This window comes from Anomalospiza imberbis, chromosome 6 (genome assembly GCF_031753505.1).
Source record: "Anomalospiza imberbis isolate Cuckoo-Finch-1a 21T00152 chromosome 6, ASM3175350v1, whole genome shotgun sequence".
NCBI lineage: Eukaryota > Metazoa > Chordata > Aves > Passeriformes > Viduidae > Anomalospiza > Anomalospiza imberbis.
Window position 1 is genome coordinate 25,472,324 of NC_089686.1, and position 16,247 is coordinate 25,488,570.

At 38.7% G+C, this 16,247-nt stretch overlaps 1 protein-coding gene across 5 annotated transcripts in view; it reads left to right on the forward strand.

Annotated features, from left to right (window-relative positions):
• The window catches only part of BAZ1A (bromodomain adjacent to zinc finger domain 1A), a 64,258-nt gene that overhangs the window by 15,184 nt on the left and 32,827 nt on the right, over window positions 1–16,247 (forward strand). For all 5 annotated transcript variants that reach the window (XM_068192928.1, XM_068192927.1, XM_068192929.1 and 2 more), the window contains 4 exons: window positions 5,580–5,723; window positions 12,270–12,371; window positions 14,272–14,359; window positions 15,898–16,032. In XM_068192928.1, coding sequence (XP_068049029.1) covers window positions 5,580–5,723; window positions 12,270–12,371; window positions 14,272–14,359; window positions 15,898–16,032 — 469 coding nt within the window. The remainder of the gene's footprint in view (window positions 1–5,579; window positions 5,724–12,269; window positions 12,372–14,271; window positions 14,360–15,897; window positions 16,033–16,247) is intronic.

A 16,247-nucleotide genomic window follows, 5' to 3' on the forward strand; every position in this document is an offset into this window, starting at 1 on the left:
CAATATCAGGGTCAGGCAGATAATAGTGGGGATGAAGTTCTCTCTTGGAGCTTGCCCAGAACAAGTCAGCCAGATGGATCACAACTTTGGGTGTTAAGAAAGAAAGAAAGGTGATTGTAGGTGGCTCCCTTTGCAGGGAAACTGAGGGCCCCGTACGCCAGCTGGACCCATTCCACAGGCAAGTCTGCTGCATCCTTGGGACCTGGGTAAGCAATGTTATTTGTAGACTCCCAGGACTAATTGAGCCCTCAGATTATTGCCCACTTCTAGTTGTTGTGCAGGTTGGCAATGACAAGGTTGATGACAGAAGTCTTCTGGCAGTCAAAAAACTTCAGGGCACTAGGGCAACAGATTGAAGGAGCAGGAACACAGGTGGTGTTTTCTCAAACCCTTTGGTAGCAGGGAGGAAAATGCTGAAAGGAACAGGAGAACTCACCTGATCAACATGTGGCTTAAAGGCCATCAGTGGTGTTTTGGCTTTTGCAATCATGGGATGGGATTTCTATGGTACTAGGTCAGCTGGAGACAACTGGGGTTTGCCTTTCTAAAAGTCCATGAGTTGGCAGGGATGATTGAGAAGGCTTAAAATTAGGTTTGAAGGAGAAAGGGGATAAGACCAGGCTTGGCAGAGATGAGCCTGGGTGCACCTTGCCAGTGTTGGGGGTGAAATCAGTAGCCCAGCTGAAGTGCATCTATATTATACTGACTCAGAAATGTGTGAGCCATGATGGAACGTGCAGTCTTATGGAGATGAGCAAGGGACTCCTACGGTATTATGAGCCAAAAGGAAAACCACCGGAGAATTATCTCGAAGGAATTCGGGGGTGTGTTCCTCGCGGAAGGTGACGCAGCTGATAGCCCAGCTGAGGGTGCCTTTGCATCAAAGCACACAACATCAGCAAAACACAGTAGTTGGAAACCACTTTGCTGCTAGAAAGCTGTGACCTTGTTGCCATTACTGAAACATGGTGGGACAAATCCCATGACTGGACTGTGACCATTGATGGCTACAGGTTGTTCAGAAGAGATGGAAGAGAGCCAGAGGGGTTGTCCCCTACATCAGGAGGTGGACTGAGTGTAAAGAGTTGTCTCTGAAGAACAGCCATGAGCAGATTGAAAGCCTGCGGGTAAAAATCAGACACCGAGGCAACAAAAGGAAGCAAGTGGTTGGTGACTGCTACAGGCACCCTGATCAAGGGGAGCCTGTTGATAAAGCCTTATTGCTTTGTCAGGAACTATTGGTGACTACAGGAACCATTGCATTCACAGGCTCTTGTCCTTCTTGGGGCCTTCAACCACCCTGACATCTGCTGGAAAATAGCACAGCGGCCTGGCTGAGTAGGGACCTGATGTTCAAACTAAAGAGAAAGAAGCAAATATACAGACAGTTGAAGGTAGGAGTGACAGGTGACTTGGGAAGAGCAAGGCAAAACTGGAATTGAGCCTTGCAAGGGATACAAAGAATAACAGGAAGAGCTTTAACACTTGTGTTAATCAGAAAAGGAAGGTCAAAGAGGGTGTAACCCCCTGATAAACAGTGCTGGAAAACTGGTAACAATGGATGAGTAGAAGGCTGAGGTAGTCAAAAACTTCTTTGCCTTGGTCTTCAATGGCAGCCCCTCTTCCTCCACCTCTTGAGTAGATGGACAGCTCTCCATCCTCCTCTGCATTTATCCCTGATCCGTGTTTGTATCTTGCATATGCCCTAGTTCTCATGAGTCCAGTTCTCATCCCCTCAGTGAGCTGCTTAAAGTAGGTGATAATGTCACAAGCTTACCCAGCGTTTCACACTGGGTTAGGGATTTTTGGTTTTGTTTTTTTTTATGTACATTCTTTTGTTTAGTTGTTTTGTTAGGTAGTTGAATCCAGTTTCATAACAATTAATAAATGAAAGTGATTGCCAGAGCTGCAAAAAGCAAGCACCATGTATGTGGCTGGAAAGAGGAGTGGCAAAGGAAGATCTCCCCATTTGACAGGAACTGTCAAGTCATCTCTGCATCTTGTGGAGCAGCAGCCTAGGCTGCAAGTGCAGTTTGCTTTTGTGTACCTTCAGCCTGCTTCTTCCTTAGAGTTCTGTGAGTGACAAGGCTTGGTCAGACTTCAGTTTTCTGTTAGTGGTAGGCTCTTCTAAGCACAGCCCAAAATAGTTTCTGCAGAAGAAGACTGAGTTGGGTTTCCTGTGGAACTGTCCTGTGCCACAGTCTGTAGTCCCTAGCCCTTGGATTGCTGGACTTAGTTCTGTTCTTTTGCTTGTGCAGCTGACCAGCCCTAGCCAACATTTATGGAAATCAATGGAACTTCTCAGATTTCTTCATTTGAGAGAGAAGATGTGTTTTAAAAACAAATTATGTTCATGATACCAAACTCTGGCTTTGTGCTGAAAACCTTTGGACTCATGCATTGTTCTCTGTTGTTTTGGTTTTTTTTAAAGAATAAAGATAAAACCATAAAACCATTTATTGGAGCCCTTACCATAAGAGACCTCAAAGATCTTAGTTTCTGAGCTTAACAAAAAATAGATCTGTAAGCATGAGGCTATCCTTTCAATGAGCCAGAAGACCCCACTGTTGATAACAGCCTGTAGTGCAGAAATAGGAAAGCAAAATTGTTTTAAGTAGTGTCTGAGCTAGAGTTGCTGGGACTGTTGTGTGCAAGTTCCTAATGGTTCTATTCTCAGTCTGTTTTGAAGGCCTTTGGGATTCACTCAGTGTGACTCTAATCTTTATTGTAATTTGAAGAAAGTGCTTCCTGACTGATGGGGATATTAGGGTACATATTTATGTACGTTGATGCTGCTGTCTTTTTAGATTGAATTGCCCCCAAATCTTACTTTATGGGGAATAGTGAGCATGGTTTGACATAAGTTGTGTAAAGATCTTGAAGTATCTTTTTTATTAAGTAATTCAAGTAGTGTGCTTCATTTAAATGTCATGCTTCAGCTTTCAGCTATGTTGTTTTATGTGCCTTATATTATAAAATAAGAGTTGTAGTGAGTGAACTCAGGGAATTACTAGGTTATCAAGAAGAGCAGACCACTTGCACTAGAAACAGTGTTTTTGCCACTTAGTCCAGGGAATTGGTGCTATTAGCCATTACTTGACTACGGGCTAAAAAAATAATTCATAGATTATTTATTTAATGCCAGAAGGAATGGTTGCATCACTGTCTTTAATCTCCTGTCCATCAGTAAGCATTAAATTGCACACGATTGTGCTTTTATTGCACCAGGTAATGTGTGCTTCACTTGATTCCTTCCCCAAAGGTTTCTGGTAATGATTTGAATGGCATAGAAGATGGAGTATCACTTCCTTTCTGAGATAGCTTAATCTGTTAGTCATTCTTCCTGCTGAAAAATAAAGGGGAAGGGGGCGGGAGTGGAACGCAGCTGTATTGGGGATTTTGCTGCTTATTGAATCAAGCATATAGAATATGTAATTTCCATCCTTAGACAAGGAGATGTGATGCCCTGTAAATTACGGAGCTGCTCGATGGATGAGCAGGTAAAATCAGTATCGGGAAGCTCCTCGGTGACTCGAATAGTGAAGCGTTTTTGTGCGGGAGGACGGCCTGGGGCGTGTGTGCGCTGACGCCTCTTTGTCGCTGGGCGCCCCGGCTGGCGCGGTGGCTGTGGCGTGTGCCGCCCCCTCTAGCGGTGAGCGCGGTAACAGTCGGAGCGTGTCGGCAGCTTCTCCTGCTTTTCCATTAGACATTAAATGTGTGTCTTCATTCGAGTTGGACTCATTAGGAAACAAATCTGAAACAAAACTAATTCTACTAAGAAGTCTTTTTTAGGAGATAATATTTTTTGGATTTTAAAAAACTCTGCCTAATAATACACATTCTGTCATGCAGTTAGTTCCATATTATTTAGTATATGGAAGAGGTAACTGTGATGTTCCAAATATTGGAAAACCAAGTTACTAATAATAGCCTTTACTCAGAGGACTCAGAGTCTGTTGGACTTGGATTGACTTGGTGAAGAGTCACCAAGTTCTACCTCCACTATACTTGGACACACTCAGTTCTTTATACGGAGTCTGTTTAGACTTTTTACAGTTAATAAGCTTGGTCTCGCTGTCGGGGAAGACGTGTCTTCCAGCCCCAGACCAATCAGCTTTGGAAATGAGATAGGCTGCATTGGAATGGCAGTGGGCCTGTGGCCAGCAAGTCCAAGTGGGCTCGGGCTGCCTCTGCATGCAAGCAGCTCTCATGTCGCCATGGACAGTGTAAGCATTGGTCATATTGCTGTCTTTAGGGGTACATAAGGATGTTAATAGTTTTGTTGTTTAAATTAAATTAAATTACTTTCATATTTTTAATAATGTGCTGGAGCATCCTGGACCTCCCTTTCTGTTGAAGAGAGCAGCTACACGGTGTAACTGCATTAATGATCATTGATAATGTCACAAGCATACTACCTAGGATATTTTAATGTTATTATGTTATTTTAATTCTTTGGGGTTTTCTCTGGCTACTGCCATCTTTTCTTTGCCTTTCTCTGTCCCCAGTCTTTTCCGTGTGTGCAAGTCTTGGGTAGTACTGTCTGCTTTCAGAAAGATGTGTTCAAGAAATATTTTGACATTGCTTCCATTTTGCCAATGTTCAGATAGAAGAACATTTAGAATTTGTCATGGGTTTCATGAGGTTTATTTGTTATTAGCCTAAGTGTGACACCACTAGTTCAAGCCCGGGACTTCATGTATTCTTCATTTTACATCTTTCAAGTGGGACTGCTTGGTGCCCTGAGAGGAAAATTATTATGTGTTCTTTTCCTCCATGCTTTGAGCTTTTAGTGGTAGAATGTGACAACATCCATTGACTACAGCGGTTAATTTTCATGAATCAGACAAGGCTTTTGGATGTTAAGCTAAATAATAGGAACCATGGAATTCTAGAAAGGGGTGAAAGTTAGTGGTTAAAAACCAGCTATAGTACAGTCAACCAGCATGAAGTGTTTAATTAATTATACTTTTTGATATGTAGTTAATTCTCCCTTTTATAACTGGCATTCAGGATGGCAAAGGAATAGGCTTGTTTTGTCAATTGTGTGCATGCCAGATGGAGCCTTAATATGTGTCAGCAGATAAATGGGCCATTATTAAGATTAGATGCATAATGATCATTTCAGCCTTGTTTATTTAGGTCATCAACAGTAGTAGAAGATGATCTCTTACAAGTAAAATTACTTCGGGATCTCAAAATCTTTTGCTTTTCTTAGACTGCTCTGAAAATAATGTAGAAGTTTTATTGTCTAGTTTTAAAGTAACACATTAAGTTAACTTTTTAGTTTACTGAAATGAGAACAGAAAAAAACCCTCACAACCACAAGTAACTTGATTTGTTTTCCTGAGAAGTGAAGCTGATTGCTGTGTAAGCAGATGAATTTGTCCATTTATTAGATGGTACTTACAAAATGAATATTTTACCTAGTATTTCAATTGAAGGCTCTTAGTTACTTACTTAGTAGACACTAAAATGTTCGGTTATGTATGTATTCTTAAAATAACATCTGCTATAATTTTAGGCTCCTTGTACTAGTGAAAGACTTTTGATACTAATAAATGTCTGTTTTATTGCAGGTTGCAGTGTAAGGTTTTGGAAGTCATAGCTCCAGCCCATCACAATGGAATGGCAAATGGCCACACCAGCAGTGCTGATGGGGACACCATTGTCATCAGCGACAGTGACGACTCAGAAACGCACAATAGCTCTGCACAAAATGGGTACATGATGCTTTTACTGTATGTCATTCTGACTGGGTGGAAATGAGATTAAAGCTAGATGTGTCAGAGTCTGACTGAAACAAATCTCTTGATCTGTATGGATTGTGAGCATTCAGACAGCTGAAGGTGACAAGCTGAACCTTCAGAGGTGCCGGTTATGCTAACGCACCAGAAAACTGCATTATGAGAAGTGGAATACCTACAGGATAATCATTGTTTATCTCTTTGCAATGACAGTGTTTTTGCTGAGCGATGGTGGAAGAGCTGTATGTACCTCTTGGTAGTTCTCTGTGCTGGGAAATCCATGCTGCTGTAGCAGAAAGTGCAGCTTGTTCTGCATTTCTGCAGTTGGTATCACTTCACTTCCATCATGGGGCTCAGAGCTGAGATGACAGGAGGACACACTTTTTTACTGGAACTTCTCTTTACTGGAACAAGAAGTCTTCCCAGACACTTCTTGTGTTTGTGTCTATAAAACCAAAAACATACCAAGCTTTCTTCATTGTGCACGTGTCCACACAAATATATCATTGTAGTTGATGGATTTGGTTAGGATGTTAGGTGCAGTGAAACCATGTGTCTTGCCTTGAAGAACTTTCTATGGGCTGGAGTAGCCTAATAACATTGACTAGGAGAGCTTCTTGGCTGTAGCTGTGTTGTTTATTGTGTTGGAATGTCCCTTTACTGAGCAGTAATTGAGCCTGTCCTAGCAGTATAATGAGAAGAAAGACTTCTATTCTTCATAGGCATGATGATGAAAGAGGAATGTTTGAAGTGGGCCCTAATCTAGGATCTAGCAACATACAGGCTTTGCATGAACTGTTATTGACTTGAAGATGTCACATGGATATAGAAGTTAATCTGATTGCTTTATGATGAAGTCATGTCCTGACATGCCTAGAATAACTAGGTTGGAGCTCCTCACTTGGTTAAGAAAATAACGTGGCATAAATAATTTTTAAATTCCTTGCTGTCTGTTGAAGGCAGTGTCTAAGTTGTTCATGAAGATGTCCTAAGTATTTGAAAAATTAAATGCATTTTCAGTATTCCAAAAGGCATGTGGCATTTGAAAGGGGGTTATTCTTGGAATTAGGCAAGCATGCACGGAGCTGACTGTAGGATTGATCCATTATAGTGCTGTCACTTCCATGCATGCAGAGCTGGTGGTAAGACTAAGTCTTGCACTCCCAGTCAGTCTGTGGTTCTCCCCAGCTGATAAGTTATTTTGACAGTGCAGAGAAGGGAGGGAAAATAATTTCTTTGTATTAGGAGAGGAGTTCTTGTGAGAATATACAGGCTTTTGAAGCAGTGTTCTGTGACATAGCTAATGTTTATGCTGCAAGTTAAATTGCAAACCTCTTGTCTTTAAAATGCTTACTGTAAGTTTTAAGTGAGTCTGTTTATAACAGATGTGAGAGTGTAGTAACAGTCATTTTCTAGATATATTCTGGAGATATGCAGACTTGAAAAGTATTATTTGCAGTATGTGTAAAACCTATCTGTAGCAAAGCATTGTTGCGAATTTTTGTATGCTGGCATATGAGATTCTTTATACCATTGCTCATAACAATGAAATCCCACTGAACTGAATGGCATTGTTTTGCAGACCTAATATTTCAGAGACTATATTTTGCTGTTTATGGAGAGACTTGCATGTGGAGAGTATGGATGTTAGTCACCTTGGGACCAATGTCAGGTTGATATGTGCAGGACAGTTCTGCCTCAGCCTGCGCACAAATCTCAAGGTTTTGAGACCCAGCCTTTGTGCAGAGCTGCAGTGCTGTTAAACAATGGTACAGCAGATGCTCAGGGTGTTTGTGAGCGAGGGGGAGGGGAGCACAGCACAGATTGATGTGCCATCTGCAAATATTTTTCCTAAAGAATCTGTAAGGCTAGAGAATCTTAACTGAAAATACATGTCATTAGAGATCACAGCCTTTTTGTGACCCTACTCCTTGTGTCTGTGTGGGGCAGAAATAGCTGTGTAGTCTGTACAAATGTTCCTGTTGACCTTTATTGTTGTTCTTCAGTAAAAGTTGGGGTGGTACAGGGGGGAAGAGGCTATGATGCTCTTACTTTCCCTCAGAAAAACAGGCTGCTTTCTAAGGCCTGGGTTACATAGCAAAAAGTAGCAATCTTCTGTTCTTAATGTTCTAAATGTTCTTAAGACATTTCTGCTATGCCCCGAGAGCCTCTGGTACCATAGGGTAGTGGTCACATGGAATAGCAGTGTTCACACCTTGGACTGCTAGAGTTTTAAAGGTAAGATTGAACTCTTGCATTGGCTTTAGCACTTGGCAACAGCCTGGAGGTTTGAGGGCCTTTTGCTGCCAAATGCATACAATTCAGCTGCAATTTAATTATTCATGTCATTCCTTTTGCCGGGGCTATAAGTAGTGTGAATCATCAAGCATCATCAGAAACAGTAGAAAAAAACATTGGTTTCCTGGCTGGTTTATGGCAGTAAATTTGGGTGTTTGTTCAGTTTGAATTTAAGATCAATTTTGAGGAAGGGCTAATTGTTTCTGCAAATTTTGGGATAAAAAAGGTTAATAGTTTTTGGAAATAATGTCAGTGGAACCTTACCATCCAGGCCTTTTACAATCTTCAAATGAGATTTTAAACTCTATTTGGAGAAAAAATTATGAATTGGGTATGTCAAAATGTGGGCATAGCTTGTCATTAAAGCTGTATAATATCTTCAGTACAGTAAATCTTTCTTCATCTTTAATTCTTATCTTTCCTTTCTTCCTCTCTCATTCCTCCATCACTTGAATCCAAGAATAATGATGATGATTTATATTATAAGGAAAGACCAAAGTACTTGGATCAAAGGCACCTTAAAATCTTAACCAAAACCGAAAAAAGTCAGAATTTTGTTGCAAAGTGCTGTTATCTTGTCCCTAGAATGTTGTTAACAGTCTTCGGGTTGCTCTGTTTTGTTGTTGAAATTTTATTTAAGTTGCAGAAAATATTTGCAATTCCAAAAGGGAATGTTGTTGTTATTGCTCAGTAGAGAGTTCCTTGTCAGTGGCAGCCTTCAAAGATGTGCAGAGGCAGCCTTGTTATGGCGATCAGTTTACTGACAGGTTACCTCTGTGTAAGGCTTGCACTGGAGCATGACGAGACCATAAATGATTGTGTTATTTAGCTAGCATTCTTCAAGGGACTTTTTTCCATTCCCAAGTTCAGTCAAAGAGAAGAAGAAAAGCCACTGCCTTTTTCGAAAAAGTGGGACAGCAGTCATTTTAGCACTTCAGGATGGCATTCTGGATCCTCCAACTCTCAGTATTTTCCAGTGCAATTTTTCTATTTCTGTTAAATACAGTAAGATATAGGTAGCTGTGGCAACATTCAGACCAGATGGTGTAGATAGGTGTCCTGGACAAGGTAATTCAGAAGGGTAAGGTTGAAGGAGCAGGGTTGTTTGAGCATGGAGAAAAGGAGGCTCACAGGGGACCTTAGCACCCCCTACAACCACCTGACACGAGGGTGTAATGAGGTGGAGGTTGGTCTCTTCTCTCAGGTAGCAAGTGACAGGATGAGAGGAAGAGGCCTCAAATTGTGCCAAGAAAGTTTTATATTGGATGATAGGAAAAATTTCTCCACTGAAACATCAGGCATTGGAATAGGCTGCCCAGGGATGTCATGAAATCGCCATCCCTGGAAGCATGCAGAAGGCCATGTGGATGTGGCACTGAATATGTGATTTAGTGATGAGCACGGTGGTGCCATGTTAGTAGCTGGACTCAGTCTTAGAGGCCTTTTCCAACGTTAACAATTCTATGGTTCTGAGGTCTCAGAGGTTACTTGGTACTGCTCCCTTAGTACTGTGCTGTCAGAATGTAGCATAGCTGTAATGTAAGAAGAAATTTATGTTCAGGTCATGTGGTCACCATGCCAAAGTAATTGAAGGCTTGATGAGATTATTACCTGTCAGTGGTTCAGTATAACCTTATTAAAAATGCAAGATTCTGACACAAGTACTAACCACATTCACTTGAGTGCAGTAGAAACTAGTGTAATATGGGTGAGTCAGTTGCAGTTTTTACCTACTAAATTACAAAATACTCTGTATTTTTTCCTCTGGATTTGGTTGTGTGTCAGAGCTGTGCTGTGAAGATTTTTTGTAAGGGATCTCTGCTGTGAAATGGATCTAACCCTTGCTAACTCTAATGTGTTTATATAATGCTTTCAAAAATAAAATATAACCAAAAATAATAATATTTTTATGCTAAAGCTGCTAGATAATCTATGTAATTTTTATAACTTTCTTTGTGTATTGAATGACCTTTTTCTTCCTATTTTGTACTGAGCAAAATTTTTGCTATAAATTTGGAGGAGCATATCAGGAATATATTTACTTCTTGGGATAATAACTGGAAACTCAGAAAATGAGGAGAAAAAATGTACTGTGTTTTGAAATTACATTTGGGTTATTATATATGATCCACTGAAGTTGAGAAAGAGAGAGATTTACACAAACTAAGAAGAAAAGATTAATGATGAAGAGTTGAAAATTTGATTATTCTTTGGGTCCTGAATTTGATTTCAGACAGTATTGAAGCTTAGAATCTATTAAAAATGTCTAAATAAGCTGATATACTTTTGGTTTAACATTGGTGCTCTGATGCCTTTTATTTTGTATCTGAACATTATCTGTTTGGGCCATTCTGCAGCTTACTAAACCAAAGGCCTGGAAAGGCAGTGGTGTATGATGAGGTGCAAGTTTGTCTTTCATACTACCCAAAAATTCCTAGGGGCAGCCTTCATTACTTTAGCTTTCCTGTCTTGAGACTGAAGATGGTCATGGAAGGCAAGTCATGATATGACCAGAATATGAAGGCCCTTTTAACAAACTTATGTAGAGATGTTAAAATCTTGCCAGTGGATGTACTGGATTACAGTTGATCTCTGTTTTGCGAATGTGACTAGCTGGGTGGGCTTTTTTCTGTTATATTTCTTAAACTGTGTTTGGTCTGAGTGACTCAACTTTAGACTTCAACTGTGATGTGCATGGAGTGTAATGCAAGACACTGCATGCGTATCACAGCACTTACCTGTAGGTCTAGTAGATATGTTGCTGTTTCCAAGTCCGGGTTTGTTTTTTTTTATCAGTCCATTTATTATTGACTATGCTGGTAATTTAGTCATTATAAACTATTTTTCTTGAGAACTTTGCAAATTCTTCTCATCTGAAATGACACTAATGGTGAATAAGTACCGTTTCATTTAATTTGTATTAATGTATTTGTTAGACATTGGAATGTTAACATTTCTTGTATTTCTCTTTCACTGAGTTAGTGGGGGAAAAACAAGAATTGTAGCAAATTTTATTTTCAGCAGCATTGAAAAGTACAGTTCTCACCATCTTGTGTATGTTTTTTACGAGTCTAAAGAACACCAAGTGATGTACTGGTTTGTTTTGTCAAACTCCACCGGAAAACATTTTGTAAATGCTGGAAGGACTGATGATGATGAAATGCATAGTTTTTAAGTCTCTTAGTTCATCTACATAGCCGCTTCATCTTTTCTTCTTGATAAGATGATGACTGAATTCTTCCTGATAAAGCAGTACAAGTCTTGATTACAAATTGTCACCTCGGGAGAAGTTAGTTCTGTTGTTTAATGCCAAAATGCAACATTATTTAAATAAAGTCTTATTAGTTTAGCTCTCTTCATGAAGTCTGTTTACAAATACTACTCTTCTTAAAGTATATTGTCCAGGGCAAAACCCCTCTTTCTTGTAAAGGAGTGAATTTTGGTAGCACACCAGACCTGGGTGTTATCCACCTGTGAAGTGGTGTACCAAAACAGTTAATGTTATGTTAAAACTGAAGAAATATTTTCCATGATGGGGGGAAAACATCTAGGTGTCTGTAGGAATACCTGTAAAAGGGAAGTGCACTTTGGCTAATAAAGCATGTAACATGATAAGCATTTATTTTGAAGTGTAGCTATGTTGCCTTATGATTTCTGTTGCTTTTTGTTATTTTATGCTGCTGGTAAAGTGGTTGGTTTTTGGTTTGTGGTTTTTCTTCCTAAAGTACTATTTTGGAAAAATATTTTAGGTGGTTTTTATTTGTTCTGCAATGCAATTGGTAGATCAAGGGCTATTGTTTTTATTCATTTTATTTCTATCTTTTGGACTCATTTCTCGTCTTTTCTCCTTTTTCCTGTCTTCCTTTTGCCATCATGAGTACTGAGAGTATTAAGGAGACCATTTTCTGAAGTGTAGGGATATATCATTACTTGTATCATTACTCTCTTTTTCTTCCTTCCCTTCTTACCTTCCATTTCCTTGCTAAGAAAGCATTTCTCATTGTTCTTCTGGTTCATTGCAGGAACTGGTTTTACTGCAGGTTTAAAAATAGTAGTAGAAAAATTGACATAAATTAATAGGCCCTCTTTGGTACTGGTGGAAGTTACAAGCTGGGTATTTTCACAAGGTCCATTGTATAGTCATACAAATATATTAAATGTGTAAAATAAGAGGCTGATGATACTTTAATGTAAACTTCAAATTTTTAATTTTTTTTTTCCTAGGGAGAAGAAAGCCATAATTGATCCTTCTTTGTTCAAATACAAAGTCCAACCTATTAAAAAACACCTATATGAAGCTGTTATTGTTAAAGCATCTCAACTAAGGTAAAAATTAGTATGTGGAAGTTAAAATGATACTTTGTAACTATGAATTGTGTAAGTTTTTTTGATATAAAATAACATTTTAAAACAATGTTAGAGCTGTTAATTAAAAGCACTGGAACAAAATACTGGAACTGTAATACAGACCTTCTGTATCAAGGATTCCAAGCTTTGCTAGCATTAACACAGGTACCAACTCCTTGCAAGTCTCTGCTTTCATTGGCACACAAATGAGACCTGCTGTTGTTGTCTGCAAAAATCTGATTAGTTGCCCAGTGCAGCAAGCCAACACACTCAAGAGAGACAGAGGTTATTTATTTCAGGGATGCACAAGCCTAGGTGATCAGTGGTATTCCATAAATCAAGCACTTTTTAGCAAGCAAAAGAATGAGTGTTCATTGGCGACAAGTTACCTAAGTTCTCTTGCTAATTACTATATTTATTTTCTATTGGTTAATGATTCTAATTAATTGATTAATTACTGCATCTTAGGGTAATTTGTCTACATGCTCAGTCTTTCTCTTTTGAGTCAGTGAGTTTCTTGTGTCAGTGGTCCTGAATCCGTAGCCACAGATTTCCCCCTGCAGAATTACCTTTTACCCAGTTGGAGCTGGTTCGGTACAGTTGCTTGGTTGGGTTTCCTTACCTTGGGAATTCTGCTAGACGTCTTTGTGAGCCCTAAATTCTGTATTCTTTGTGTCCACAGTCAGTGGGCATTCTTATTACCAAGCTTTGTTAACCTCCCCCCAGGTCTGAGACCACTGAAGCATGTCCAGCCCTAAACCTTAACAAGACAATTCTACCAACAAATAATTTATTTTTCTAACACCTGGTCATCACTTATAGTAGCTAACAACCAAGTTCTCTGTTTCATGCATTAAATTTCCCTCTGTGATTAGGCTTGAAAGTATATGAAGATCAACATCAAAGAATATCCTTTTTTAAGAAAATTTTTATAAATTCCATATTTTGCAACACTGTGACTTCTGATGCCTTGGCTGCTGTTGTGATTCTTGGAGTAGGTGGAAAAGAGTGTGAGAACTCTATTAACAATAACAATGAACTATTGGTGTTGTGAGCACTCTGGTAGCATTGCTGGTTTGAAATGCTGGAGCAGACACTGGTAATCAGATTGATTTAAAATAGAAAGGTGTAGAGGTTTTGCTTCTCAAATTTGTCTCAAATTTAGTTAAAATACATGTTTAGAGTAGATTGTGCACCAAAACTTTATATAAACTGGATGCTGTAAACAAACTTTTGTGTGATTACAAGTCATTTAGTTCCAGCACAAATCAGGATTTTTTTTTTCCATTAACTACTCCTGTGTAGTGAAGCCTTTTCCTTCCCATGAAGTAATGCAGATTCCCTGGAATGCCAGGAGCCAGCAGAGTGCACACTGTCCTGTAGAAAGAAGTGGCATAGCTTGACTGAGAAGTGTGTGAATTTACCTTGTCATTTGTTGGCTTGCCTCTCTGCTTGAAAGATGTGAATGCTGCTTTCCTGCTGTCCCTGTTTGTTTGTTTGTCTTCCCTCTCTTCTGAAACAATCAGACTTGAGTTTTATTTAGGACTTCTAAGAAGTATTTGGAGGATCTACCATGGATCAAAAGGGTGTTTATAAAAGAGGACATAACATAATCTTCAAAATAAAAATTACAGATGCATAAACCAACTGTTTATGTACTACTTGTGTTTTGTTTTATTCATAAGGAAATTTTAAATTCAGTTGGGCTTTCAAAGAATGGTTGTTAATTGCGATAGTAAGGGTGTTATTTATAATAAAGAAAATAAGAAAAAGATCAGTCATATGGTCTATCACATGTATTCTTGCACATACTTTTGGCTGTACTTAAATACTAATTAAAGATGTTAGTTGATAATACTACCTTTCTTTCCTAATGCAGCCGGAGGAAACATCTCTTTTCTCGTGATAGACTTAAACTTTTTCTGAAACAGCACTGTGAACCACATGATGGAGTAATTAAAGCTAAGGTAAGCAAGAAGAAATAATTTATGGGAGAGACTATTGACACTATTTAGTATATTTTTGCTCTTCTCTACTAGCTGCTCAGAGCTCCTTTTAAATACTACATCAAATTTCGCTTTTTGCAAGTATAATATACTTTTGATTAGTCTAGCACATGAATTGTTTCATTCTTTAAGGTACACAGCTGGTATTTCTAAGTCAAATAAAAGTGAACTGTTTCTGTGTTGGTACAGTAAACCAGTATTATTCTGTTCTAATTCTTTTAGCTGGAAAATGTTTTATAATAGATTGAATTCAGTCTCTAGATCTTCAGTGAGACATGTGCCAGAGTTTAGGTGGCTGGAATGGGTTTTTGATAAGGCCTTAGATTTTGACTGTGCACGTGTTTGTAATCTTAGATATATGGTGATACTTAGAACAATTCAGACTAAAGTTCACATCTTAGTGGGCACCAGATGACTGAGAATTTGAGCAACTTTTCCCTTGCCTTGCATACTATACCACAAGAGATCCTGGACTCCTTCACTGTATATTGCAGCCCTGACCCTGAAATCCTTGCTATCTTCTTGTTTTTAGAAAGTTGCAGAGGTTTTTATTATGTCTGTTATTTTCTGATATAGATGTGTAACTGCTCATTCTGCACAGGAAGGCTCAGAGAGATGAGAGTCAGTGACTGTCTTGCCTCTAAAAGTTGTGGAAAATAACAAAGGCAATGAATTTCTAAATAAATTTGTACCTCTAAGAGTCTGTCTCTTCTAAATAAATTGAAATAGAATAAAATAGAGCTGAAAGTGACAAACCACTCCATTCCTTGGGCTTGTTAGTGGTCATTTTGACCCAGCTCACTGCACCACATTAAGGACTAGTGATCTGTTAGTGATGCTTTCTGGAGCCTCAGGAAAATTGCTGTATTCTGTATATGTGTATTTGTCATCTTGTCTTTATTTGGGCTTTCTGTGGAGTGTCTTCTTGTCCTCTTGCTGATTGCCTTGCATTTCAGTTATGTGAACATGTAATACTTGGAATGTCTCCTTTGTATCCTTATCTGTATTGTCCAATAATGGCAGATTTCCTGAAGTCATCAGGTTGAGAAAGTAGACTCGAAAAGAAACTTTGACAATTGGGAAAAATCTTCCTCCAGAAATAAGTATCTGTGTAATAGAGAATTATGTAACTCTTCAATAAGTTAAGTTTCTGCTTTTAGCTGTCAAAATTTATTCTTGGCACGCTTCAGTAATGTGCTAGGAAGGCACTGATGAGCTGTGTTTGCTATAAAGAAACAACATCTTACCAAATGAAGCCAAATTCTAGTTTCAGATGTGCGCTGCATGCATTATTATCATTGTCCACTTGGTAGATTTAACTCTTCACTTACACTATTTCAGAGCTTTATTTCTTATCCTCAGTTAAGCAGTTGTGGATATGGTTACTCTTATTGTCTTCTTTTGTGAATTAATGATTGATTAATTTGCTTATATTTAGATTATTTAGCTTATATTTATAAATTTCACCATGAATATCTATTTTCATCTTTCTTACTAAGGCAACATCAATTGAAAAATATAATCTAGCAGAACAAAACTTCTCCTATTTCTTTCCTGATGAACCACCCACATTTATCTTCAGTCCTGCAAGCAGACGGCGAGGGCGACCTCCAAAGAGGGCATCTGCATGTCTTGTAAGTAATAACATTTTTAATCCCAGATGAAGACAATCAGCATAGTCTATGAAGTTCTTCCGTTTGTCTGAGTTTTCAGATAATTTGAAATACAGGGTTGACATTGTTTTTGGTTTTTTTTTGAGGGCAATTGGGATATATTCCATAATTGCTTTATAGTTAAGCTGGTAAAAGGGATCATAATTGATATGTTATCTTCTTATTTTTGTTATTAT